Here is a 24,244-nt window from a genome sequence, read left to right as displayed (position 1 = left end):
CACGTTTACCCATATGATTAAACCAGGTTTAAGGCCTAAGCGGTGGTGAAGAAATCGCTTATAAGTAACACACCAAAACTAATTTTATAGCATAGCGTATATAACAAAATCAGTTTTCTTGAAACATGATTTAGAAGGAATAGAAGGCCGATATAATGTACAATGGAAGCAGTCTCTCTCATGAACCTAATGTTTCATACTTGTAAACGGTGAATAGGAGAACTATTTGGCGCTATTTCAACAGTTTGCCTGCCTCTCTTCTAAGGATAGCATAGACAATGAATTGCAGTAGTTTACAGTGGATTTTTTAATTTGAAACATCCTTAACTGACAGGTTGGTACTAATTAATGAAAAACCAGTCGCCTCTTTTTGATAAGTATACCTATACAAAGTTGCTTACAAATTATATCACTCACCTAGCAGCATCTGGGACATCATAGCAGCCATGCCTTGTGTTAGGTCATAAATGTAAAGCACCACTTCATTGCTTTCCTCCATTTTTGATGTTTTTTCTTTGTTTAGTTTCACTCACTTCAATCAAATCACAGAATTTTCACCTATTGTTGATCCTCTCAGATGCACAATCACAATTTTTTTACATCGATTCTTCGCAAACGAACCGATTATGTCACTCAAATTTAATTTGTTTCCTGGTTATTCGTCGGCTTGCTTGTTTATCCTTTTCACCTACTTTGATTAGATCTAGTTTTCATTAAGCTTCCTTAAGAGGAAAATAACCATCATCGTTTTTCAAATTTTCAAAACCAGTTTTTTCGCTCAAAATCGAAGCAATGTTTATGAAAATCTATCATTGCATTGCACTTAATATCTGTAATTCAATGATAGATTTTCATAAATATTTATTTAAATTTGATCAAAAATACTGGTTTTTAGTTTTCGATGATTGCTGATGATTGAATGATGGATTCTTGAGCCTTAATTCTTGTTACCACATCAATCCACTAGATCGCTTCACTGAACGAACGCCTCAGCTGAGAGTCGATTTCTCCTACCGACCGATTTGCAACTGTGCTGTTTGTCGACTGCAGCAATCATCTATCATCCCGAGAAAAAAACGGCGCGTGAACGGTTTAAACTTTTCCTCCATCCAAATCGTTGGCGCGTCCCGGTCAAGGAGGAAAATTATTCTCCTACCAGGTGTTCTCCACAGGGGATTTGAGGATGCTTATGAACACCAGAAGAAAATCTCGCAAATTCCGTACTCAAGCTAAGCCGAGTTGGAGAGCTTATGCGAGCGAGAGTGGCGCCTAAACAAAATTGCACCGTGAAACGTTAAAAGGGGTGAGAGCCGCCTTGCCGGTCAATTTTGCACTGCTAAATGCTGAGATGAAACGGGAAGTCGGCGAGTAAGTTACCGAGGAAGATTTAAATTTAAAATTCTCGTCTAAAATTTACGAAGCGCGCGCTTGCTCGACTAGACAATACTTTCTCTCGCTTGCAGAGTGAGGTGCGCAATTTTGTGACGAAAAGGTACCTGATGAAGTATACTTTTCTCTGCGTATATTGTCCTTTTGCTCTCTCTCTCTCTCTCTTCTCGGTTATTGTGGTATTTGGATATCAATCATGCCAGGACCGAAAGGTTGAAAACATAATTCTAAAAATTTATTTTTAAGCATTGGGATGCATAGCATAACTTTATTTTCTGGAGCTGTAACCTCAGTAGCGGAATTCAAGGCAATTGCCAGCTCAAGCAATTTGTACTCTAACTTTGTCCAAAGCTTATCAAATCTACCAATTCATCATCAAAACGGAAATTTAGGTAAATTCATCTCTTCTATGGCCATGTTTTTGTCAAATATATTTGTTAAATTATGCATAAATGTATTGATCTTAAATCACGTTATTTATTAATTTTCAAGAAAAAAAAAGTTATGAAGTTCAGCTTTTGAGTCGTAATCTTGAGCGTTGATTAGACTTCAGTTGCACCATTACTGATCTTGTAATACAAAATAGTTAGATTTTCGACAAGAGCTCACACTCCTACCCATTCAAAACAAAAAGAAAAGTGATGAACATCCCTTTATACTTTATATGCTTAGTATTATGAAGCATCTTTATATGTCATGTACTTTGGGAAAAAAGAATCCAACACACTCCTAATGTGTTGGTCTAGGAGAACTCGATTTTGTGCGAATCGTAATTAATTGATGTATCTTCATTCAAGCGTGTATGACAATTGTACCGATGTGGAAAGTATTATGTAGTTTCTTTATGTGAACCATCGTCGGTTTTGGGTTTAGGGATGATTCAAATATGACGTCCATCGTTTTTCGGGATTTCTAGACCCTCATCCCCCCTCTGTCACGCTTTTTCCAATACCTTATACACGTACTGTCACACTTTCCTAGACCCCCCTCCACCAAAAGATGGACGTCATTTTTGGATGATCCCTTACCTGTAACGTGGGTAGATCACCTTTTCGTGGTGCATTACGGGGTAAGATCTACCAATTTGAACCCTAGTCTCATCTTGTTTGTCGGGCTAGGGTAATATGTTCTGGTAATTCAAGGATTCGCGGTACAAAGTCCTTGTTACTGACAACAGTTTCTGAAATTGAATCTATTTTACCTAGCAGATGGTTAAAGACTCGGAGTTGGTCAGTCCCGAGACGACACCTGAAGCCAGGATAACAATCAACAAGAACTGTTAAGCACTTAAGTAATTCAAGGACTCTCGTGAATTCTGATTACTAAACATTATTACAGTGGGATTCCATTTTTGGCAACATAATTGAAATTTTCAGTTGCCAAAAACGGAACCGTGCCAAAATCGGAACCCATATTCAAAATTTTATTTTTCAACTATTGGTTTCGAAAACATGATTAGAGTGTTACTGCATCATCCTTGTGGAGCCATATCACATCGCGACTTCGGAACGGTTCACTTCGAAGCAGTATTCCGAAGGGTTCTACTAAGTATGCTGTGAATCTATAATCCCGTAATGTTTTATTTTGGAAAACGTGCTACATATTGTTTAAGCCTCATCTTCTTCAATGATTTTTTAGAAGTTTTATTGTACTATTTGTATGAGTGAGCTATGTGACATCAGTAATCGCATAAGTGTCTTTTATTCAAGAACTGGTCATTTTCTGAAGGGAATATGAAACAAAAATGTATTACTGCATTCTAAGAAAGGCATACCGTTCTGTCTTCAAATTCCGAACAGACTCATATTCCGAACACAAGGTTTTTGTATGGCGGCTGAGTTGAAATATTTCGCTGAAATATGTCATCAAATTACTAAGAAATGGCAGTCAATTGCAATTCAATTTTAACGTCTTCCAATATGTTTTATACCTCGGGAGTAATGATGATTCTCTAGTTCGAGACCACTAGAAATAGCTCAGATAAATTTGTTTGCGAATTTAATTATTTGAATATGATTTATTCGTGCTGTTCGGAATTTGAATCAAGTTGTTCGGAATATGAGACAGAATGAGCACCGTGTTCGGCATTTGAATCGAAATGTTGTTCCATATTTTTATGTAAAAACAATACTAAACACGTTTGAATAAACATTTTTGTCGGCACACCCAACAGCTAACGGTTAGGCTTTGCGAAGGAATTAAAATTTTCACAAATATCAGCTTACTTATGTCTATCAGATGCATTCGAAGTCACTGTTGACCTTAAGTGTTCGGAATATGAGTCAAAACGGTGTTTGCAAAATAAAAGCGCTGGGTATCGCGAAACGGCATTAGTTTGTTTTTATTTAATACACATTATAAATCAATTTAACTTTAAGACTAAAGCTAAATTTGACAAAATTTGATGAGTTTAGAATTGCTCCTCTAATTTATGTTCCTGATAAAGTTAAGCATTTCATAATGAATGATTGATTGCAAACAAAAGGGCAAACATAAACAACTACTTCTCAAGATACGTAAAAAATATGTTTTACGCCTACCTTATGAAATTAACGGAACATTTATATCAAGATCTTATTATGGAACCTAAAGGACCTGATAGGAATCTTCAGGTGCTCATAAGGAATCTATAGGAAAACGCTAGTTCTCTGAAGCATCTTGCTAGGAATCCGTAGCATACCGCCTAAAATTCTTTTTCTGAAAATTCTCAAGTCTCCGATGAAAATTTTCAAAATAATAAATGTTTAGGCTACCAGGAGTACTCTCTCAATTTCTCTGGGAACCTTTCAAAAATCCCCAAGATTTCGTCAGAAATACTCAAAATACCACTAGAAATCCACATTATCCCGCAAGGAATTTAGACGCCCTAGAAATCTTAAGAGTTTAGGGATCCCACAAGAAACATCCAGTGGCCTCTAGGAATCTGCAGACACCCTAAAGAATCCGTTTTCTGAGAAGAATCAAGAATCCCCTAAGAGTTTTCTAGGCTACAGTTAGGAAACTCATAGACCTAGCCCCTAAGGAATATTTTGATTATGTTGAGACCCGTATCCTTGATTAAAAATCTTGTATAGAGCTTAGTGACATTTGAACACACGTAGACTAGCATACGCTCGTCATACACAGTTTGTTTTTGTTTTCCTCAAAGAAACTTGCACACGCTTTCCAGACTCATCAAAATGCATATGGAAATATTACCCAATTTGAAAAATTTATACCCGGATTCTGGGTGTTTTTCGAGACAGAGTGCATATTGTTTTCCTCTAAGGTTCACAACTACATCTACACTAGGGCACCCATACCATTGGGCGTGATAACCACTATACTATTCTGGATCGTCTCTTAACAAATAGGTATAACGTCTTACAGAATCTCTAACAAAGAAGGAACGTAGCTCTAAATAGTTGAAGCAGAAAGATCAATATACAAACTAATACCACGAAAAAAATGAAATCTCTCTCAATCGTATTTTTGCTTGCTCCAATGATATTTTTTAGAATAAAGAATAGTTTGGACTGCGTTCGCATGGTGCCGGTAATAAATGGCACATTGGAATTCTTAAAAAATAATATACAATATAGTAAAATATGCGCTCTTTTTTATGGATTATATGTTGATTCTTCTACAATTCACAAGGATAATGCAATTTATTTAATGAAAATCCTTAAAAGGCAATTTATTCAACTCCTTAATAATAAGAACAGTGAGCCTAAAAGGTAAGACAAAATTTATGATTGTAATTCTGTGTGAGTCATAAACTTTTTGTTGCTTTTATGTCGGTGCTTGTGCTTTGTTCAAACAAACTGTTTGAAATCTGAAGACTAGTGTTTTTCTTTAGTGTATCACCTACTAACAGACTTAAGTGGGCTGGTCACTCAGTATGGATGCCTAAGAAAAAATATTGGTCTTTATTTGAGATGGTAGTGGAGATTGATGGACTCATGAAACGTTGTGAATGCATGACCAATGACCATCCCGAAGCAAATAAGCAAATACGGGATCCATTAGTTGGTGAGATTTAGTAGAATATCGACGAAAATGGAGCGCTGAAATGTAATCGGTGTGTAGTTGACCTGCTATTCAAATGACTAAAGGAACAGGTACGATAATAATTACAAAAAATAACAAATACCAATGGTATTGAATACCATTCAAAAATGTTGCTAAAAACGGATCCATTTTGTTGCCAAAATCGGGGGGTGCCAAAAATGGAGCATGCCAAAAACGGAATCCCACTGTACTTGCACAGACAAACAGACGTAACACTCTTTTTATTTTCATCGCACAGCAGAATAGCACCCAATTCTAATATTTGGTAGTTGGCCGACGGGCCACTCGTGGCGCTTGCATCACTTTTGTTCGAGTTTGACGTTTGCTCACTACCGCCACCTAGTTCGCGGTTGGCCAAATGAAGTATTTTTAGCATTGGGCGTAAATGTTCATGTGATTATGTTTTAAATTGATAATTGCTCTAGCTGTTACGTCTGTTTTTCTGTGCTGCTAGTACAAAGCCCCTTTTTTCCAGTATTTTTCTGGGACTAAACTAAAAGCGAAACGAGGAAGGGACAAGAGTTCCGTTGGATGGTCAAATATCAGTAGTACCGATTTGGTTCTTCAGAAATTCAATCGATTATGTTTGCTAAGCGGCGCGCCTTCGCTTAGATGAAAGTCTATGATGATTATAAATAGCGGGACCTTTCCATCACATTCGATTTTTATCAATCCCTGATGAATCAAAACAAGAACTGTTCAGAAATCGATGCTTCATTACTTATGGAAATAGAGTAATGCGACATGCACTATACACTCAGGATATGGGTAATAGCCTGGGACATGTTAATATGCAAAATTTAGATTCTCGCTCCAGTCTACTTTTCGAATTGCATTTAGGTTCCATAGCAACTGTGCAAAATTTCAGCTTGATCGGTGAAACTATATTTACGCACCAGCCGTTCAAAGTTTGTATGGGATTTACTACGGGAAAACTTACTTTTGCAAAGAAAAATCGCCAGAGGTCGCCCATTTTGTTATTATTGTTATTCCTTTACGTGTTAATCAACATCGCTTTGCTAATATGTTTTCATTGAATAACTTTTTTCACAAGTGTCGGATTGTTTCTTGGTCTTCGGCAATATTCTTCATCGTAGAAATACTCATCGAGGTCTGTGTTCAGAACTTTTATAGAGGTCAATGGGCGACCCCTGGCGATTTTTCTTTGCAAAAGTAAGTTTTCCCATAGTAAATACCATACAAACTTTGAACGGCTGGCGCGTAAAAATAGTTTCACCGATCGAGCTGAAATTTTACACAGATGTTATGGGACCTAAATGCAGTCCGAAAAGTGGACTGGAGCGAGAATCTAAATTTTGTCCCACACTAATGGGTAATGCACAATAGATCTAAATAATGGTCGCAGTTGCGCATCCACACAGAGAGAGAGAGAGGAAAAAAACGTCTTTGGGTTACCTTTAAACCTTCATCAACAATAATGAAAACTTGACATATCTTTATCATAAGGTATATGAGGAAGATATGGGAGACGGGATTCTAATAGTTATTTTTGCAATTTCTCATCTTAATAGGCTGTTTTCCATCACGCCAATCTTTCAAAAACTGGCCTACTTTTCTGCACTGAAGTATGCAATGCGGGAACAGTCATAACGCAACTGAAACCAGTGCTGTAATGATTCATTACGCAACGTTTTCTCATTACAAATTGTAAAATGATGGTGAATGCTTTCCGATATAATTTCTGATACCCTCAAGTGGTCTCCTCGGCAAGTCTCGTAGGATAAATTTACGACTCATGCTGAAAAAATAATCATTCTGCAACTTGTTCCGTAAGTACTATTACGCAACAAGTTGCAAAAAGAAGATTTTTTCAGCATGGATTGTACATTTATCCAACGAGGCTCGCCGAGTTGGACAAATACAAAGAGTGCTGAAAAAAACGAGTTTTGCAACGAGTTGCATACAATATTTTTTGCTATTTCGAAAAATGTCGTTTCAGCTGAATGAACTCTACAAGCACCAACAAACGTTTCAAGAGAACCCAAATGGGCTGTGCGTTTTATAAAGTGGACACTTTGTTTATGCTATATCTTTTTCGTTTATTGATAAAGTCGTAATCGGTTTTCTGTGCACCGTTCAACTATTATTCTACAATGCTATGAAAATATATGATCTTTGAAAATGATTTTGGATGAAAAGATAAATAGTTTTTCAAAAAACTCCTAAGAAAAGCTGTTCATCAAAGTTTAACATTATTTTTCGCAATACAGAAATTGTTAGTTTTATAAACAATTTGTATGTTTTTATCCTTTGTATTCTACTAAAGGTGTAGCTTTAAAAAAATGAATTATATTCCACTATTCTCTGATATTAGGTAACTTTAGTGATTTGTCCAGTTATAACGAAATTTGGTGATACACCATCCTTTCACTCCCAGCACAAGAGAAAAGTAAAAAGCGTGTTCAAAAGTAGTTTAGACTACTATAGGGTCGGTGTTCCCTTAGTGGACTCCCCTATAGTCGCACTAGTGGCTTTTTACGGCCGTTTTGCTATAAATCTTTTCAAAATAATTTTTGACATGAAGGTCAAGAGCAATCTATCTAAGTACCATTGATACACAGCTTGATTTTGTTAAAAAATGATCGAAAAAATTAGTTTTGCTTAAAATTTTAGCTCTCTTGAGCCTATAGTAAACTTATTGTTCCTATAGTAGCACTACCGAGAGAAACTACTTTTTATTATACGAAATAATTGATGAATTAAGAACTTTTTTTACATCAAACGAAAGCTTTTTATCCATATATTGTAGAAAAAATATAAAAGTTTTGTAAAAATACGGTTTTGATTAGCATTTTGCACAACGCCGTGATGCTTGTGCTACTATAGGAACAGAAATTAGAAATAGTGCTACTATAGGTACATGTATTCCTATAGCGGCACAAGAGTGATTCCAAGCAACAGCACCAAAATTTGGTAAATTTTTTAATTCATTTTTTTCTATTGAGCTGAAACTTTGCACAGTTTTCCAGTTCCATCTAAATCGTCATTTTCCGATATCAAATCTTCAAGTTGAGTCACGACTAACTTTTCAAAAGGGTGTATGTGAAAATGGTTCAAAAATATTCAACAAGCTGCACAGCAAAAACGGTTCGTTCGATTGTTAGACAACTATAGAAACAAAGTTAGACAACTAAATAAAGATTCCAAAAAAAATAAACACAGTAAAAAAAAATTTGTTTTGCATTAAAAAACATAATTTTTGACACAAAAACTCAAATATCTCAAAACCCTATCGGAATACCAACGTAATTTATTGAGGGAAAACGGTCCATTATATTAGCTATCTACCATAAAAATTTGGTGATGGTAAACCAATAAACAAAAAAGTTATGACATTTCAAACATGTCACAATTTTCACATTTAGTAGAAAAAAAAATTTTTTTTCGGTGTAAATTATTACGGGAACCGCAGTTTGTTGCTGATTTTATTATTAAGGGCCTTGCGTGAATTAAACAAGTCGTTTTCATGTATTGATTAGTATTATGTATATTATATGTATAAATTACATATAAATATTATATGTATATGTATATTAGACAGTTTCACAAAAATCAAAATTTCTGGGATTCAACCAGTCACCCCCAAGTCCTAGTTGCAATACTAAAACAAACTACCAGACAAATTTTCATCCAATTTGGAGAAGATTAGGAGGTGCCTCAAGTTGAATTTGTGTTTTTTGGCTATTTTTTACATTCAAAAAATTCTACTGAGAATTTGGAAAAATGAAAATCAGAATGAATACCACTAGTTGAACGTATTATTAGTACTTTACAACCTTTGAGAACACTGTATGCCGATTAGAGATGGTTTTGACTTCATAAAATTGATTTCTGTTCATTGAAGTACCTGTAAAACATACATTTCTCTACAGTTTTTGTTCTACGAGATTATAAACCTCATGCCTAATCATAAAAGTTCAATCGTAGTATCATTCCTTTGTCATTTCTGAACATTATTATAGTACATCATTTTTGTCTCCGAATTACAGATAAATTGTAAAAAATCGTCGGAAATACGACATTCCTCATTCCCCTGCATTTATAGCTGCTGCTAAATGGCGCAATTGCAAAATTGAACATAGTAGCTTTGCTTTTTCAATGATGGATGATGATTGAAGGAAACATCTAGCAAATGTCATCAACGCAGTCGTGTTTCAAACAACATTCGCATTTGATGCCAAGCATTTACATATGTGATATAGCCCCGAGGTCAAGCTTCTCGACTACTGATCTTGAGGATCAGAGTTTGATTACGCGAGTTCATTTAGAGTGTTCTTTTTTTCCAATGGACCAAATGACTTGAGGCCAACAAATTTCATCACGATTCATTGTTCAAAAGTGTATCTTGTGGCTGAGTTTTATTCAATAGAACTCACAAAAATCTCCCACTCCTAAGTGAATGAAGAGAAATGCTCAAGTAGTGATTTGCGCCTTTAGTCCTTTTTCTATGCTGCATATAATAAACATTGGTTTCACTCGAAAAAAAGAATCAAACTCTGATCCTCAAGATCGGTAGTCGAGGAGCTTCACTTCGGGGCTATATCACATATGAAATTGCTTGGCATCAAATGAGAATGTTGTTTGAAACACGACTGCGTTGATGACATTTGCTAGATGTTTTCTTCAATCATGATCCATCATTGAAAAAGCAAAGCTACTATGTTCAATTTTGTAACATGTCAGCAATTGCGCCATTTGGCAGCAGCTCTGAATGCAGGGGAATGAGGAATGTCGCATTTCCGACGATTTTTTACAATTTATCTGTAATTCGGAGACAAAAATGATGTACTACAATAATGTTCAGAAATGACAAAGGAATGATACTACGATTGAACTTTTATGATTAGGCATGAGGTTAAGAATCCCGTAGAACAAAAACTGTAGAGAAATGTATGTTTTACAGGTACTTCAATGAACAGAAATCAATTTTATGAGGTCAAAACCATCTCTTATCGGCATACAGTGTTCTCAAAAGTTGTAAAGTACTAATAATACGTTCAACCAGTGGCATTTATTTCGATTTTCATTTTTCCAAATTCTCGGTAGAATTTTTTGAATGTAAAAAATAGCCAAAAAACACAATTTCGACTTGAGGCACCTCCTAATCTTCTCCAAATTGGATGAAAATTTGTCTGGTAGTTTGTTTTAGTATTGCAACTAGGACTTTTGGGTGACTGGTTGAATCCCAGAAATTTTGATTTTTGTGATACTGTCTAATGTATATATGTATAAATTAAAATGAATTAACAGATTACACGAAAATAAAACTTTTTTTTACCAGGATATTTTTTTAGAGTATGATCGATGAGTTTCTAAATGTTATATATAAACTTTAAAAGTTTTGGATTTGGGTATGCGTTATGAGATCATGAAAACATTTTATTAATACTTATTTATTTATTTATTGTTATTCAATTTTTTTACAATATCGAACACTTTTGCATCATTATCAGTACAGTTCGAGTATAGTTTTGCTTTAATTTTATTTTCTGACAATGGAATTAAACAGTGAAATTTTTGGGTTCCTTGGATCGTTTTCGCGTTATTATATTGCTCGCTGAGCTCTGATGCCGTGAGTATGTTCATGGTATGTACCTATCATGTTTTTGATGTTGTTGAAGTTACTCGCTTTCTCCCAAATATGATTAACAAAGTCTATTCTCTACCAAGGCGGGTCTATACCCAGGTGTAATCAGATTTTAACTTTGTGGAGAAAACCAGCGCCAAGAAAACCGACCTGCTTTACGTATACTAGATCACCTGGGTATAGATCCGCCTTGTTCTCTACGAGGTAAACTTTTTGCAGGTAAACTAGTCGTATACCTGTATAGAAAACTTTTTTTGTAGCTTTTGTCTTCAATATTAGATTTCTTATAGGTTTCTTTTATCAAAAGGTTTCAACACTATTGAGAGAATTTTTCTTCAGTTACGTACAATAAAAAATATGACACTATCAAGACTTTAGATCACAACACTGGATCGCGTCTAACTTTCTAATAGATGCTATGATAGTTATGAATAATTAAATAAAATATCATGAAAACAACTTGTTAACCTAATGTGGTACCCTTAACAAAAAATTCAGCAACAAACTGCGGTCCTAAAAAAAATTAACAATGAAAAAAAAAAATCACTAAGTGTCAAATTAGTGAAATATTTGAAATGTCATAACTTTTTTGTTTATTGGCTTACCATCACCAAATTTTTATGGTAGATAGCTAATATCCCTCAAAAAATTTTTTTTCCCTCAAAAAATTACGTTGGTATTCCGATAGGGTTTTGAGATATTTGAGATTTTGTGACAAAAATGATGTTTTTTAATGCAAAACAAAATTTTTTTTTCTGTGTGTATTTTTTTTTTGGAATCTTTATTTAGTTGTCTAACTTTGTTTCTTTAGTTGTCTAACAATCGAACGAACCGTTTTTGCTGTGCAGCTTTTTGAATATTTTTGAACCATTTTCACATACACCCTTTTGAAAAGTTAGTCGTGACTCAACTTGAAGATTTGATATCGGAAAATGACGATTTAGATGGAACTGAAAAACTGTGCAAAGTTTCAGATATTTTTGAAATGGTCGATCAGAATCGACTTGCATGCCTCCGTGGAATCCCTCACAAGCGATAATAAGTACAAACATATGAGTTTCGTAGTTTTCATATTTTTCCCACAAAACCAAGATAAACAACTTTCAGATGTTGTAAAAAATATTTCGCTAGCGTTATTTTTCTATTTTATATGAATATTTGTTCTTAGCTATGCGGCTATTGGTACATCGACCCTACTATATTTGTATAAACGAGAGCTAAATCGTCGTTTTACTAAAAAAGTCTCATAGTTTTAAAATAATGCACGCGTATTTATCGATCTACAGCAAATTTGTAAACGTTTTTCTCCGAATATTCCAATGTATAATCTCAGGATAACATATTATGAAAATAATATGTGGAAAATAAAATCGATTTTATAACAGCAGTGTTGCCAGTTTAGATGATTATCATTGTGCTTTGAAAGGTCTTCTAAAAATAAAGCAATTGGTTTTCTATTGTGCATTAAATGTGACATGGGGACTAAAAAAGTAACTCTACGAAGGCGAATATGTTAATATGTTATTATCACCACATTGTACAATACTAGTCGAATGATGTACAGAAAACCGATTGAAATTTAATTGATAAATTAAATAGTTATAGCATGCACAAGGTGTCCACTTTATAAAATGAACAGTCCTTGGTACCCATGAATGTCACAAATTTCCTCGCTACCATCGGTATCATGCAGATCTATATTCCTTATTAGAGGAATGAACAGGTAGGGTAATTCGCTAATAGTTGAACGCTACCCAAATGTTGAACGATCTGTAGAAACCATGTTAAAACAGGAAATTGAACCATTTCCAAACAGTTTCAATAAATTATACAGATTATTTTGTAAATTAGCTGTACTATTGGACACAATAAATTTAATTAGCACATTAATTTCTTAAACGAAATATTTATTGAAAATTTTTATCGGTAGGTAAAACGAAAATTTCAATTCTCTTAGAAAAAAAACTTAAGCTGAGGCTGCTATGAAATAAGCTGTGTAGTAAAACATACTACGTATATTGGGTTAAGCACCTATTCACGATATCAGTAAAATTCTGCTTTAGTTATTTTCTAAACATCCGTACAATTTACTCGTACCTATTAATTACATAAAAACTTTTTCAATTGCACTTTCGTTTCACGTACATTTTCCATTTGTTGAACACTAGCATAACATGACAGTCTTGGTTTCATCGACAGTATTGCCAGATTTTTTATTTTCGTAGCAAACACCTATATTGAAATGGAATATTGCATTACACAATATAGTATTGTTTATTGGTTCAAATATCTGTTGAATAATGATTATTAAAAAATCCTATAATGGTGTCTGTTGCAATGATGAAAAACGCGATTCAGTAAAGTATAATTAATTGCAATCCTGGCTATATCCTGAATCTTTCTTCGAATTTCACTATCTTCACTATTGGCATCAATGCCATCACCGTTTGTTTGTTTACATCATGATTGAAATTGCGCATCGACTGCCGATTTATCCGGAGTATAACCTCAATCTCGCGATTGATTAGGGTTACCAGACGTACTCTTTTTAGAGTACATGTACTCTTTTTTGACCTAAAAATGTCTGTACTATTCTTTTTTGCTAAAACGGGTCAAGTGTACTCTTTTCCGACAATTGCCGGGCAAATTGTTAACCTATTGAAGAAACCAGATCAACCTCCATAAATTTTCAACAAATACTGGCTGGATCAAGTTGGTACGGTTAGCTTAAACTTAAATTAAAGACAATGCATGAGTTTCTTTTCTAATCCAAGATTTGAAAATTTACTCTTCTCTCTTCCTTTACATACAAATACTGTTCTAGATTTTGTGGAGAGCATCTATGCTGAATACTCAAAGTATTTTTTTTTTCTCTAAGCAAATCTTATTTCAAATAAAATATAATTACAAAAAGCTTTTGTATTATATGCGTTTTATCATATATAAAAATATATGAATGAATCGATTCATTCAGAGTCAATGTTCAATAATGAAAGGTAAGCATATAACAGAATTGACGAATTAAATTAAGGTTAAATTCAGTGAAATCTACAATAAAAGTAGAGAATAGTGTAATTTTAATGTAGAGAAAGTTGCTGTAATTATGAATCTGACAATGGACTGATGCACGAGATCACTAAATTGACGTTTGAGCGGTGCCGAATTCACTGGTTTCCATGGCCACATAAATAACACGGCACCGCTAAAACGTCATATAATGAACTCGTGCATTGGTCCATTATGATTTGTATTATTTAGTCGAGAAAATATATTATATTAATACAGTGCCCGTTCGATTTTGGCAACATTGCAAAAACATTCGTGTTGCCTAAATCGTACCGTGTCAAAATCTAATGGTTGCTTTTATTACAATTATTATCACCGTAATAATGATTTACAACTAAACTCACCTATGTTGAACATGGTTAGCCTCAACAAGATCAACAGAAACAATGAGATTAAAAAGATAGGCAAATGACTCATCATCTAATTATTGGATATGCATTTTCGTGTTGCCAAAATCGAATCGTGCCAAACATTAACCGTGCTAAAATCAAACAGGCACTGTACTATTTCTGTTCCTTGTTTTGGAAATCTATCTTTTGAATGTCAATAAGTTTAATGTGACCATCGACTCTATAATTAAAAAAAAAACACAAAAATTGCCATCACGCGAAAATATGGACAAACACATTAATAAAATTGCATTTTTAATTTTTCAATAAAGACGAAGTGTACTCTTTTGTACTCTTTTACAGAATTGAAAAAAATGTACTCTTTCCAGGGAGAGCAAATATGGTAACCCTACGATTGATGCTGTAATGTCGAAGGTAATGTACATTAGCAGAAGCCGCTAAAGTCTATGGAGTGCCGAAGGGGACGATCCACTTCCGTCTCAGCCTAGAGTGGTCAGGGAAAGTGGTTCGCGGACCTTACCCTGTCCTCACAACCGACGAGGAGCGCGAACTTGCAAGTTGAATGAACGCGAGAGTAAAGCGGTCAACATTTAGCGACAATCGTTCAACATTAGGATAAGATGGGTTATGTATGTGTTCAACAATTGGGTGTAGAACTATATTTTTAAATATATATTTTTTTATTTCAAAATGGACATTACAGTACCAAAAATGTAACAGGAATAATGTTAAACAATCGCCTACGGTGTTGAATGCTTTTTTTTAGCAACCTTTCTATCAGAATTTCCATTAAAATCAAATAACATAAAAACGTCTATCTTAACCGTTCAACATTTGGCGATTCACCCTAAAAAAGCACAGACACAGACACCGTGCTGGGCGATCGAATCGCCAACCTGTGTCGGAACCTGATCGCACAACGGATGTAGACTCTAGTGAAGTGACTCGCCCTGTACCTAAACCTAATGGAAAGCCACTTCGCTCGAGTCGAGAATTGTCACCGCAAAATAAGCATGGCATGAAGAGACTGGGGGACACTGGGTTATTTGCTTGACGCCTATCAAAACAGTACTGAAAAGTGCTACTTTTCAGCACCGAAAAGAGTGCTGGAAAGTAGCACTTTTCAGCACTGTAACTTTTGGTAGGAAAAGTAGGCCGTTATGTTGATCAAATTCTCAATGAAAAGTTGTTTGATTGAATTTAAACCTCATTTTTTCTCAGCCTAACTAATTGGGCCACCCCAATGTTTTCAAATCTGGGCGAAAGAATTTAACATCAACGACTCTCAATGGAATTCAAAGGGTGAGGGTTCTGGGATTCAACGGTTATAGAGTCTTTACGTAACGTAAATTTTCTCGACCTCTCAGGATATAGAGTATCAAGATATACAAATGCCAAAAATGATCAAATTGCAAAGAAAAATCTCAGTTAATAACTGTAAAGCAGGCTCTTTTCCCTGTTGCCCGATAGAATAATAAGAATATCAAAGTCTGCAGGTCCACAATCATGCTAAAATATTTGAAAAAAAAAACATGAACAATCCAAAAACTCACGGTTAAAAGAAGCAAGGTATTATACTCCGAAAAATGACATTTGGCGGTGACGTCATTCCCTGAGAGAGAGAAGACAGCTCACTGACAACTGGCTTGTTTTCTTGGCTTCTTTGATTTCTTCTTCTCATGTTTGAGTTGTGCACAATGGTTCGGAGAGCACAAATTGGGTCAAAACCATTTTCTCATTCCATTTGCTATCAAAAAGATCATAAAATATAAAAAATTCAATAGCAATTTAAGTCCAATCGACAATATTTAAATAATAAATAATTCTATATGCGAGATCACCGGAGAACAACCTGAATTTTGAATCAGATCCAGTTTTAGTTTGGCCAAATTCTGACGGTTCTGACGGCTCTGCCCTTCAAATGTGCGGTTTTCCAGTGACAGTTGATGACAGGTTCCCTTGACTTTTGGGAACTCGCAATCTAAGCCAGCTGTCTCCTCTCTCTCAGGTCATTCCTATCGCAAACTCGAACAAGTGCAAAAGAAAGCAAGGCCTGCTCTCCTTTACTATCCTCAAGGCCTCATGCTTGACGATAGGAATGACGACACATGTTCTGATGGAAAATCGTTGTTTACACGCGGGAATAGCCTACCTTGTTGTGCCTATCGTGACAGCAGATAGGTAGTGTTGCTCTTAAAGTAATTAAATTATCATGTCAGCATGATTTGAATTTGTTATCAACAAAAACAAATTATTCTTAAGGGTTGTGTTTGATCTTTCGATCTTGGCGCTTGCTCCTGCGGGGTGGGCGGGATCAAACATGTCGCTCATCGGTCGAATAGTTAAATAAAAAAGCGCCGCGGATCGTTGATACCGTTTTGATTCGAATCCCGGGCAACTTTGAATTCCGGACAGTCTACTTTGTAAGGGAAAGATTTCACTCAAAATGTTTCAAAATTTGCTGTTAAAATGTTCCCAATTTAAAAAATGATTTTAAAAAATATTTCATATAGCAAACCATGAAAATTTACAATGCTCAATTAGTTTTGACGTCTTTCTAACGGCTAAGTGCGTTTAATCAATAATTTAACTATTCTTATTGTGTTTTTCAAGAGCTGTTCGGAATTCGAATCAAAGTGTCCGGAACATGAAGCAAAAGTTTTGTGGTGTCCGGAATGAAAATCATAACGAGGCCAAACATTTCTATCTATTAAAATGAATTCAAGATGTGGAATCCGAATCTTCACCCACCATTTGAAATTTAAATGTTTGCAAGGCCTGATTACGCTGTGTTTTGATTAGTTGTACTTCACTCAAACCTTAAGTGCCCGTTATATGAATCAAAACGGTAGTATTTGATCTATTGATCGCGTCGCTTGCTCTTGCGTGGGCGAGTGATGAACACATGTTCCGGGTGCAATGCGATTATCAAATTATATTGCGAATCCGATTAGGCGTACTTATATCATGAATCGCATCACCAACCACTGGTGACTCCCAGATATTTACCTTATCCCACTAACCCAATATCCTTTCCATGACAACTGTGGATATGCAGAGGTTTACTCGGTCTCTGTAACAACGGTTGTCTAACTAACATTCCTTCCCTTCACCGATGACCGTAAGGACGTGGCCAGCACCGTTATTGACTTTTAAAATTATGAGCTCTGGATCTGTGCACATTAAAGAATGGTAAGGTAATCGGTCAGTAGTGTTGGATCCGCTGAATCTGTTGCATGCTCCTTGTGGGCAAGCGACGGAATCCGGATCCATTGTGTCCGGTTCGCGTTGCGCGGAAGAAAAAACGAACTGCGCCGGTAAAAAACAAAAAAAAAAACGCGTCAGTAGAGTTTGATACGTTGAACCTGTTGTATGCTCCTGTCGAGCGAGCAACGAAATCAGTATCGTGTCTGGTTTGGATAGTGCGGTCATTCGTGTATATGCTCACGTATTCATTTCGAATTATATCTTTATCGTTTACCAAAACGAATCCTTTCCCATATCCAAACTCCCAGTGTTTTCTTGTGGAAGTGCAGAGGACTCCTCGGCTTCTGTGAAGAAAGTAACACGTCATTATTTCCCTCCCATTCCCAAATTGACCTGCATTCGGACGCAGCCGGCGCCGGTATTGTTTATTATGATAATAAGAGCACCAGTATTTACACATTGAGGATGATACTGATCCCGAGTAGCGTCTGTTGGTTCCCTGTGTAAGTACAGCTGTTCTTGCAATAAAGGAGTAGCAACTGCAGGCGGTCAATCATGCTTATGCTCATGCTCATTAAAGAATGGTAAGGTAATCCTAAGCCCCATTCATTAATTCCCTGTGCAACTTCGATTGTTTTGGTCAATCACGGAGTAGCAACTACGAATTGTACGGTCATCTGTGTTCATGCTCATGCTCAACAAAACAAATTATTCTTAAATCTTATCAAAATGTGGTCTGTTGTAGCTGGAAAGAATTCACACGAGAAGAGTTTGTTCACTTTTGCACAGATTATTATGACGAGCGGGTAGAGAAGCAAGCCTTTTGCATTTTCCATTTATTCTTCAAATTCTTTTATCTTCAAATGGCGTGTGCACAACCAAATCTCTTCCAAATCACTTCAAATTTTGGGAGAATGGTTCTTATCATAATTGACATCATTTAAACACAGGGGAGACTAATGCGCAGCTATATGGCAACACCATGTCGAGGGTTTTGTATTCGATTCTCACCGATTTCGTAATATAAATTTTACGGACTCCCCAGGATATAGATAATATCGTCGTGTTTGTTAAACGATATACGAATGCAAAATGGTTTATTGGCAAAGAACGTCTAAGTTAATAACTGTGGAAATTCGCATAAGAACAGTAAGCTAAGAAGCAGGCTCTGTCCCAGTTGGGACATCACGCTAGAAGTATCAGAAGTATTCAATTAGAAATCTTATTAGGGTGATTCAAGAATCCCTTCTTCTTCTTTCTGGCGTTACGTCCCCACTGGGACAGAGCCTGCTTCTCAGCTTAGTGTTCTTATGAGCACTTTCACAGTTATTAACTGAGAGCTTACTATGCCGATTGACCATTTTTGCATGTGTATATCGTGTGGTAGGTACGAAGATACTCTATGCCCTGGGAAGTCGAGAAAATTTCCAACCCGAAAAGATCCACGACCGGTGGGATTCGAACCCACGACCCAGACAACCAGAAGTCGCATAACAATTGACGTAAAAAGTCGTTTACTTGTGTGAATTACATCACACCCGTACAAAATTGTGAATGAAATCGTTTGATTGATGATTTTTCTCGCATAGAACGCTTTTTTCTGATTTTGTCAGTGCATTTTGTTTCGTTCCGCATACACGTGCAAAGGAAGTCGAATCAATCCGTAGCAGCTGTCAAATAAACTTTGTTATCATAAACTATGTTACAAATTAATTCGTAATATAATCTGTCCACTCGCATTGCATGTCAATTTTCATCATATAAATTATGCACATATATCGCCTCCACTTTTGTACGCATAAGGCCTTTTGACGACATCTTATACGTAATCTTTGAACATATAAGCATCGCATAGCGCAAAAGGTGATTTTGTTATATGTACATTCTGGTTGTCTGGGGACCCTCAGCTTGGTGTTGCTGAATAGCTGCGCGTTTATCTGGGCCCCAAGAATCCCAAATTACTTGATTTTTTCTAAGGATTCCCAGTATAGGTTTCTCACGAGACTTAATCAAGGCATTTCTAAAATGATTTTTGCAAAACTTTCTTCATGACCTTATAATAAATGCATTAAAAACTACCCAAGAAGGCTTTGCGCTCAGGCACTCAGTGAAAATGCCACCCTTAAGCCATATTTCACATAGCAGTGAAAGACATTTTCAAAGTTCCCAGTTTTGCATTCGTATATTTTGTAGCAGGTACGATGATACTCTATGCCCAGGGATGTCAAGCAAATTTACATACCGAACCGATCCTGGATCGACGAGGAATCGAACCCAGACACCTTCAGCATGGGTTTGCTTTGTAGCCGCGAACTCTAACTACTCGGCTAATGAAGGCCCACCTATTGAGACTTAAAAGCTAACACCAGCAGACGAATCCCGGCGCATATTTTCTTCGAAGAAAAGATTTTTTTTTTGCTGGTAATGGAAGAAAATTTTCTCTCATCGAAGAAATTGTTCGCCGGAATTCACCTACAGGACCTACTTCTTCAGTCGCCACATGATCTTATCGGGATTTATCGGTACATTATACTATTGATCCTGGTTTCATTCGCGGTTGTTAATTTGCCCGAACAGCTTTTTGGAATAACTATTACGTACATTTGAACTTTATTTTAATCAGTTAATAACGACCATGAACGTTCTTGGCTCATTAAATAGTTTATGGATATTTTCTTATGAGCTATTATGCATTTCGAGGTTGATCTGCTAATACAACGCACTGAAAAGCAACATTCATAGAATGTCTCATGAATTACTCGTAGAACGAATGCTAATTTGACCTGGAAAAAAAAAATTTCCGATATCTATATAGATGCAGAAAATTTTAGCCCAGGAGACGAAAGATAAATTTCCAACGACTTATTTCAAGAATGACAGTTCATACACACACATTTTGAGGTCATTTTCATTGAAAACACCCAGTTATCATATGAAAATCTAAAATGGTTGCATACTTCCCGAATCGAAATTTAAATGTTTGACCCTTGGACGTTTTTAGTGGTTTCAAAAGATATTAGAATACAGAGTTCAAATTCTAAAATGTTGTATAACGCAAATTACAGAAAAAAAAACTTTTTACGGGGATTGCGATTAACATCTGTGAATGGCCATCACTTTTATTTGCTTGACATTCGAAAATTATATGTCTGTGTTCAGCCACCAATAGTTTACACAGCTGATCGTCCTATTAATTTTAAATATTCTGAATGAACCAATCGAAATTCTTGTATTGATACATTTCGCCTTTGAGTGGAATGTCCTCTGCTCTCGAGTTTATTGAACTGTCCCCAAAAAGCCAAAGGATATTATGCATACCGCGAATACCAGTTTTGCACCCTCATCGAGAGCCTAATTCAAATTAGCTGACTCATGTATTAATTCATATCCGCAGGGAAAACGGGTTGACGTGTAGCCTTCGAAGGTCGCCTGGATTGATGTGATAACAGTGCTTATTTCTTCTAAATAAACCAGTATTTTCGTCTATTCGATCTGCGTTATGCAAAACATGTATCCCTTTTTCAATCACTTCACTTCAGTAGACTCAATAATAACATAAAATTTCAAATTTATCACCTATTTCATCACACTGTTTCCACTTGACACCGACTTGTCTACAGCACCACCGACTAAACCAGTCTGAAAGTGCGAATCGATTCGATAACGATGTTTTGGCAAGTGTTTTTGTTTATTTTGCTGTTTCATGTTTTTCTGACAGCTCGAAATGAATGCGTTGATGATGAAAGCGCATGGTGAACCAGCCGGCAACAGTGATGTCAGATTTTTACAAGCGGTGAAAACCAATAGAATCATTAGCCGACAATTATTATTATTATTGTAACTCTTTTACATTTATTTGTAAGCCTAGCAATTACTAGGATTGATTAAAAATTTAAAATTTACACTACACAGTTCAAAAACGATTAATTTTATACTGACAGCGCTGACAGCTCATAGCCTGAACTTTTAAAGCTCATCACTACGTCCATATGTTTATTGATTAGTAGATTTTTGAAACACTATAAAAACACTACATACTAAATTACTGTTCTCCCAGTAAAGTAGTTGCTCATTTTTGTATAATGTGAGATGACGATTGGTGTACATTTGGCACCACTGAAACCAGTGAACAAGGTGAACACTTTGCTTGCTGCAAGAAGGCTGAAGAAACAAGTACGCAGCCATTCCGTAACTATAGGGGGAAGGCCCCTTAAAAGAGAATTGTCATAAATTGTAGAAAAAAAAAGTTAGTTGGCATTACATACATGCTTTGTTTAATACATGTATCATAATGTTGATATTATTGTATTTAGCTCCAGTCAATCGAGTTCAACTTAGAGTGTTGGAACTGTGATCGAATACTAACACTTAGATTTGGCAAAATTGTAAAATACAGCGATAAAAATATCGATTTTGTTGCAATAATTAATAGGAGACGGTGGAGAATTAATGACCACTACATTATATTTGAAACCGATATTACTCTATCAATAGTAATACATGTCAAACACTATTTACAATGAGAACTCATCTTGCCAGTGACATTTGTTTTGGTGATTATAGGTACAAATAAACACTAAGAAGTTTATTCACTGTTTTAGGGCTTGATATTTTGTGCGTATGTTTACGTCTGATTTTTATAATCTGTAAGTTCAAGGCACTTCTTCTATAAGTGACTTTAAACGCAGAAAAAAATTTGTATGAATATTCCGTATTTATAGGGCTACAGCCATTTAGAAAATTTGTTAAGTGGAGAGTTACTGGTCACCTGCGACATAGTATCAATATGTTGTAAAAATATCTATCTTTTGAATGATTTTTAGAGTACTCTCAACTATCTTTTGACTTGTTTTTCGACTCACTCAACTCCCACTCTACATTCTTTTGATTTATTCTCAACAAATAACTCTCTTTTGAGTTACTCTTCAATCACACAAGATACTAATGCAACTAACTTTTTATTAATCTTGAACTTGGTCTCCTCTTGGTTTTTGCACAGCTACTCTATCCTATCCTTGATACAATTTTATTCTTGTTTAACTCTCAACTTAGAAAATTGTTATTAGAGCCCTTGGAAATAGGGTAATAGACTTTATAATACGAGTTGTGCCCAGTTGGAACAGTGTGACACATCAACCAATGTCTATCACATCTCAATTGTGAAAGGGGAATATTTTTATTTCCGTACGGGTTTGGGCCGAAAGGTCTCAGATTTTCATGAAACTATTTCCACAGGCAGGGCTCATCAATATATGAATAAAAAAATTGAGAAAAATTCAGGGTCATCTATTTTCCCGGAAAACTCAGTTGGAATTTTTTTGTTTTCCCCTGACACTACTTACTTTGAAAAATCATAACTCAAGAACGAAGCATCGTAGAAATAAAGTTTTTTTTATGAAAATGAAAGCAAATTTTCTCAGGAATAAAAAAAAATATTAACTGGAAACAGTTTTTCACAAAATTTTCCACCGTTGAGAAAATTCGTAAAGGAAAGCTGGAAAAACTATGCTCCAACTCGTGGAAAATTTTCAAAAAATATTTTTGAGAAGATAATTTTATAAGCTTTAATCGCTGAAATTTTTGAAATGTACTTTTTTTTCGTTTTTGAATTATGGCCAATTTTGTAAAAAATGTGCAAATGTGCCATTTTGAGCCTATTCTTTGAAAAATCATAACTCAAGAAAGAAGCATCCTAGAAACAAAGTTTTTTATGAAAATGAAAGCAAATTTTCTCAGAAATAAAAAAAAAATATTAACTGGAAACAGTTTCCACAAAATTTTCCACCGTAGAGAAAATTCTTAAAGAAAAGCCGGAAAAATTATGTTCCAATTAGTGGAAAACTTTCAAAAATATATTTTTGAGAAGGTAATTTCATAGGCTTTAATCGCTGAAATTTTTGAAATGTACTTTTTTTTCGTTTTTGAGTTATGGCCAATTTTGTGGAAAATGACCATATAAGCCTTTTCTTTGAAAACTCATATTTCAATCGAAGCATTGGAAAAACAAAGATTTTTTATCAAAGCAATTGCAAATTTTCTAAAACATCTGAAAAGAAGATATGGGATTGGTTTTAATGAAGTATACACTCCCGTGCATAAGTTTGGGTTCACCCCCTCAAAAACATGCAAAAGTGTTCTGTCTATATCTTTGTGATTACACGTCCAATTGAAACTCTCTTAGCCGCATTCGAAAGGCAAACAGTTACTCTTACTTCGTATGAATTTTTCCAAAAACATTTTTTGAACTTTGTATACAAAATTTTTACTTAAAATTGTTATATTTTCAAAAAAAAAAAATGCACTGAAAAATCATATCTAATTTCCTCAGCATTGGATCGATCAAAATTTTAAAACAAGGTGTCATTATAACCGTAATCTTATACTCTTTGAAGAGCACTAACAAAATTTTTACGGAAAAATTTGAAAAGTATTCAAAATCAATGAAACAGTCAGTCAAGTCATCGTGCAAAAGTTGGGTTCACTCCTTAATACGGTGTATCGTGCAAAAGTTTGGGTTCACCTGAACTTACTTAAATCTGTGAAATCTCAAACCAATCATGTACGCGCCATCATT

At 35.3% G+C, this 24,244-nt stretch overlaps 1 protein-coding gene across 8 annotated transcripts in view; it reads right to left on the bottom strand.

Annotated features, from left to right (window-relative positions):
• LOC5578654 overlaps positions 1-21,349 on the bottom strand; it is a 71,725-nt gene extending 50,376 nt beyond the window's left edge. The window contains exons 1-2 of one of the 8 annotated variants that reach the window (XM_021837331.1): positions 21,247-21,344; positions 418-691 (exon numbers count right to left, since the gene is read on the bottom strand). In XM_021837331.1, coding sequence (XP_021693023.1) covers positions 418-499 — 82 coding nt within the window. In that variant the 5' untranslated portion in view covers positions 500-691; positions 21,247-21,344. Of the gene's footprint in view, positions 1-417; positions 723-951; positions 1,148-21,246 lie in introns of those variants that run through there. The other 7 variants (XM_021837353.1, XM_021837360.1, XM_021837340.1 and 4 more) reach the window with 7 other exon arrangements.
• Between the last annotated feature and the right edge of the window lie 2,895 nt (positions 21,350-24,244).

The sequence above is a fragment of the Aedes aegypti genome, chromosome 1, assembly GCF_002204515.2.
Source record: "Aedes aegypti strain LVP_AGWG chromosome 1, AaegL5.0 Primary Assembly, whole genome shotgun sequence".
NCBI classification, from domain to species: Eukaryota; Metazoa; Arthropoda; class Insecta; order Diptera; family Culicidae; genus Aedes; species Aedes aegypti.
Note: the sequence above shows the minus strand (reverse complement) of the source record. Positions and strands in the feature narration are given on the sequence as shown.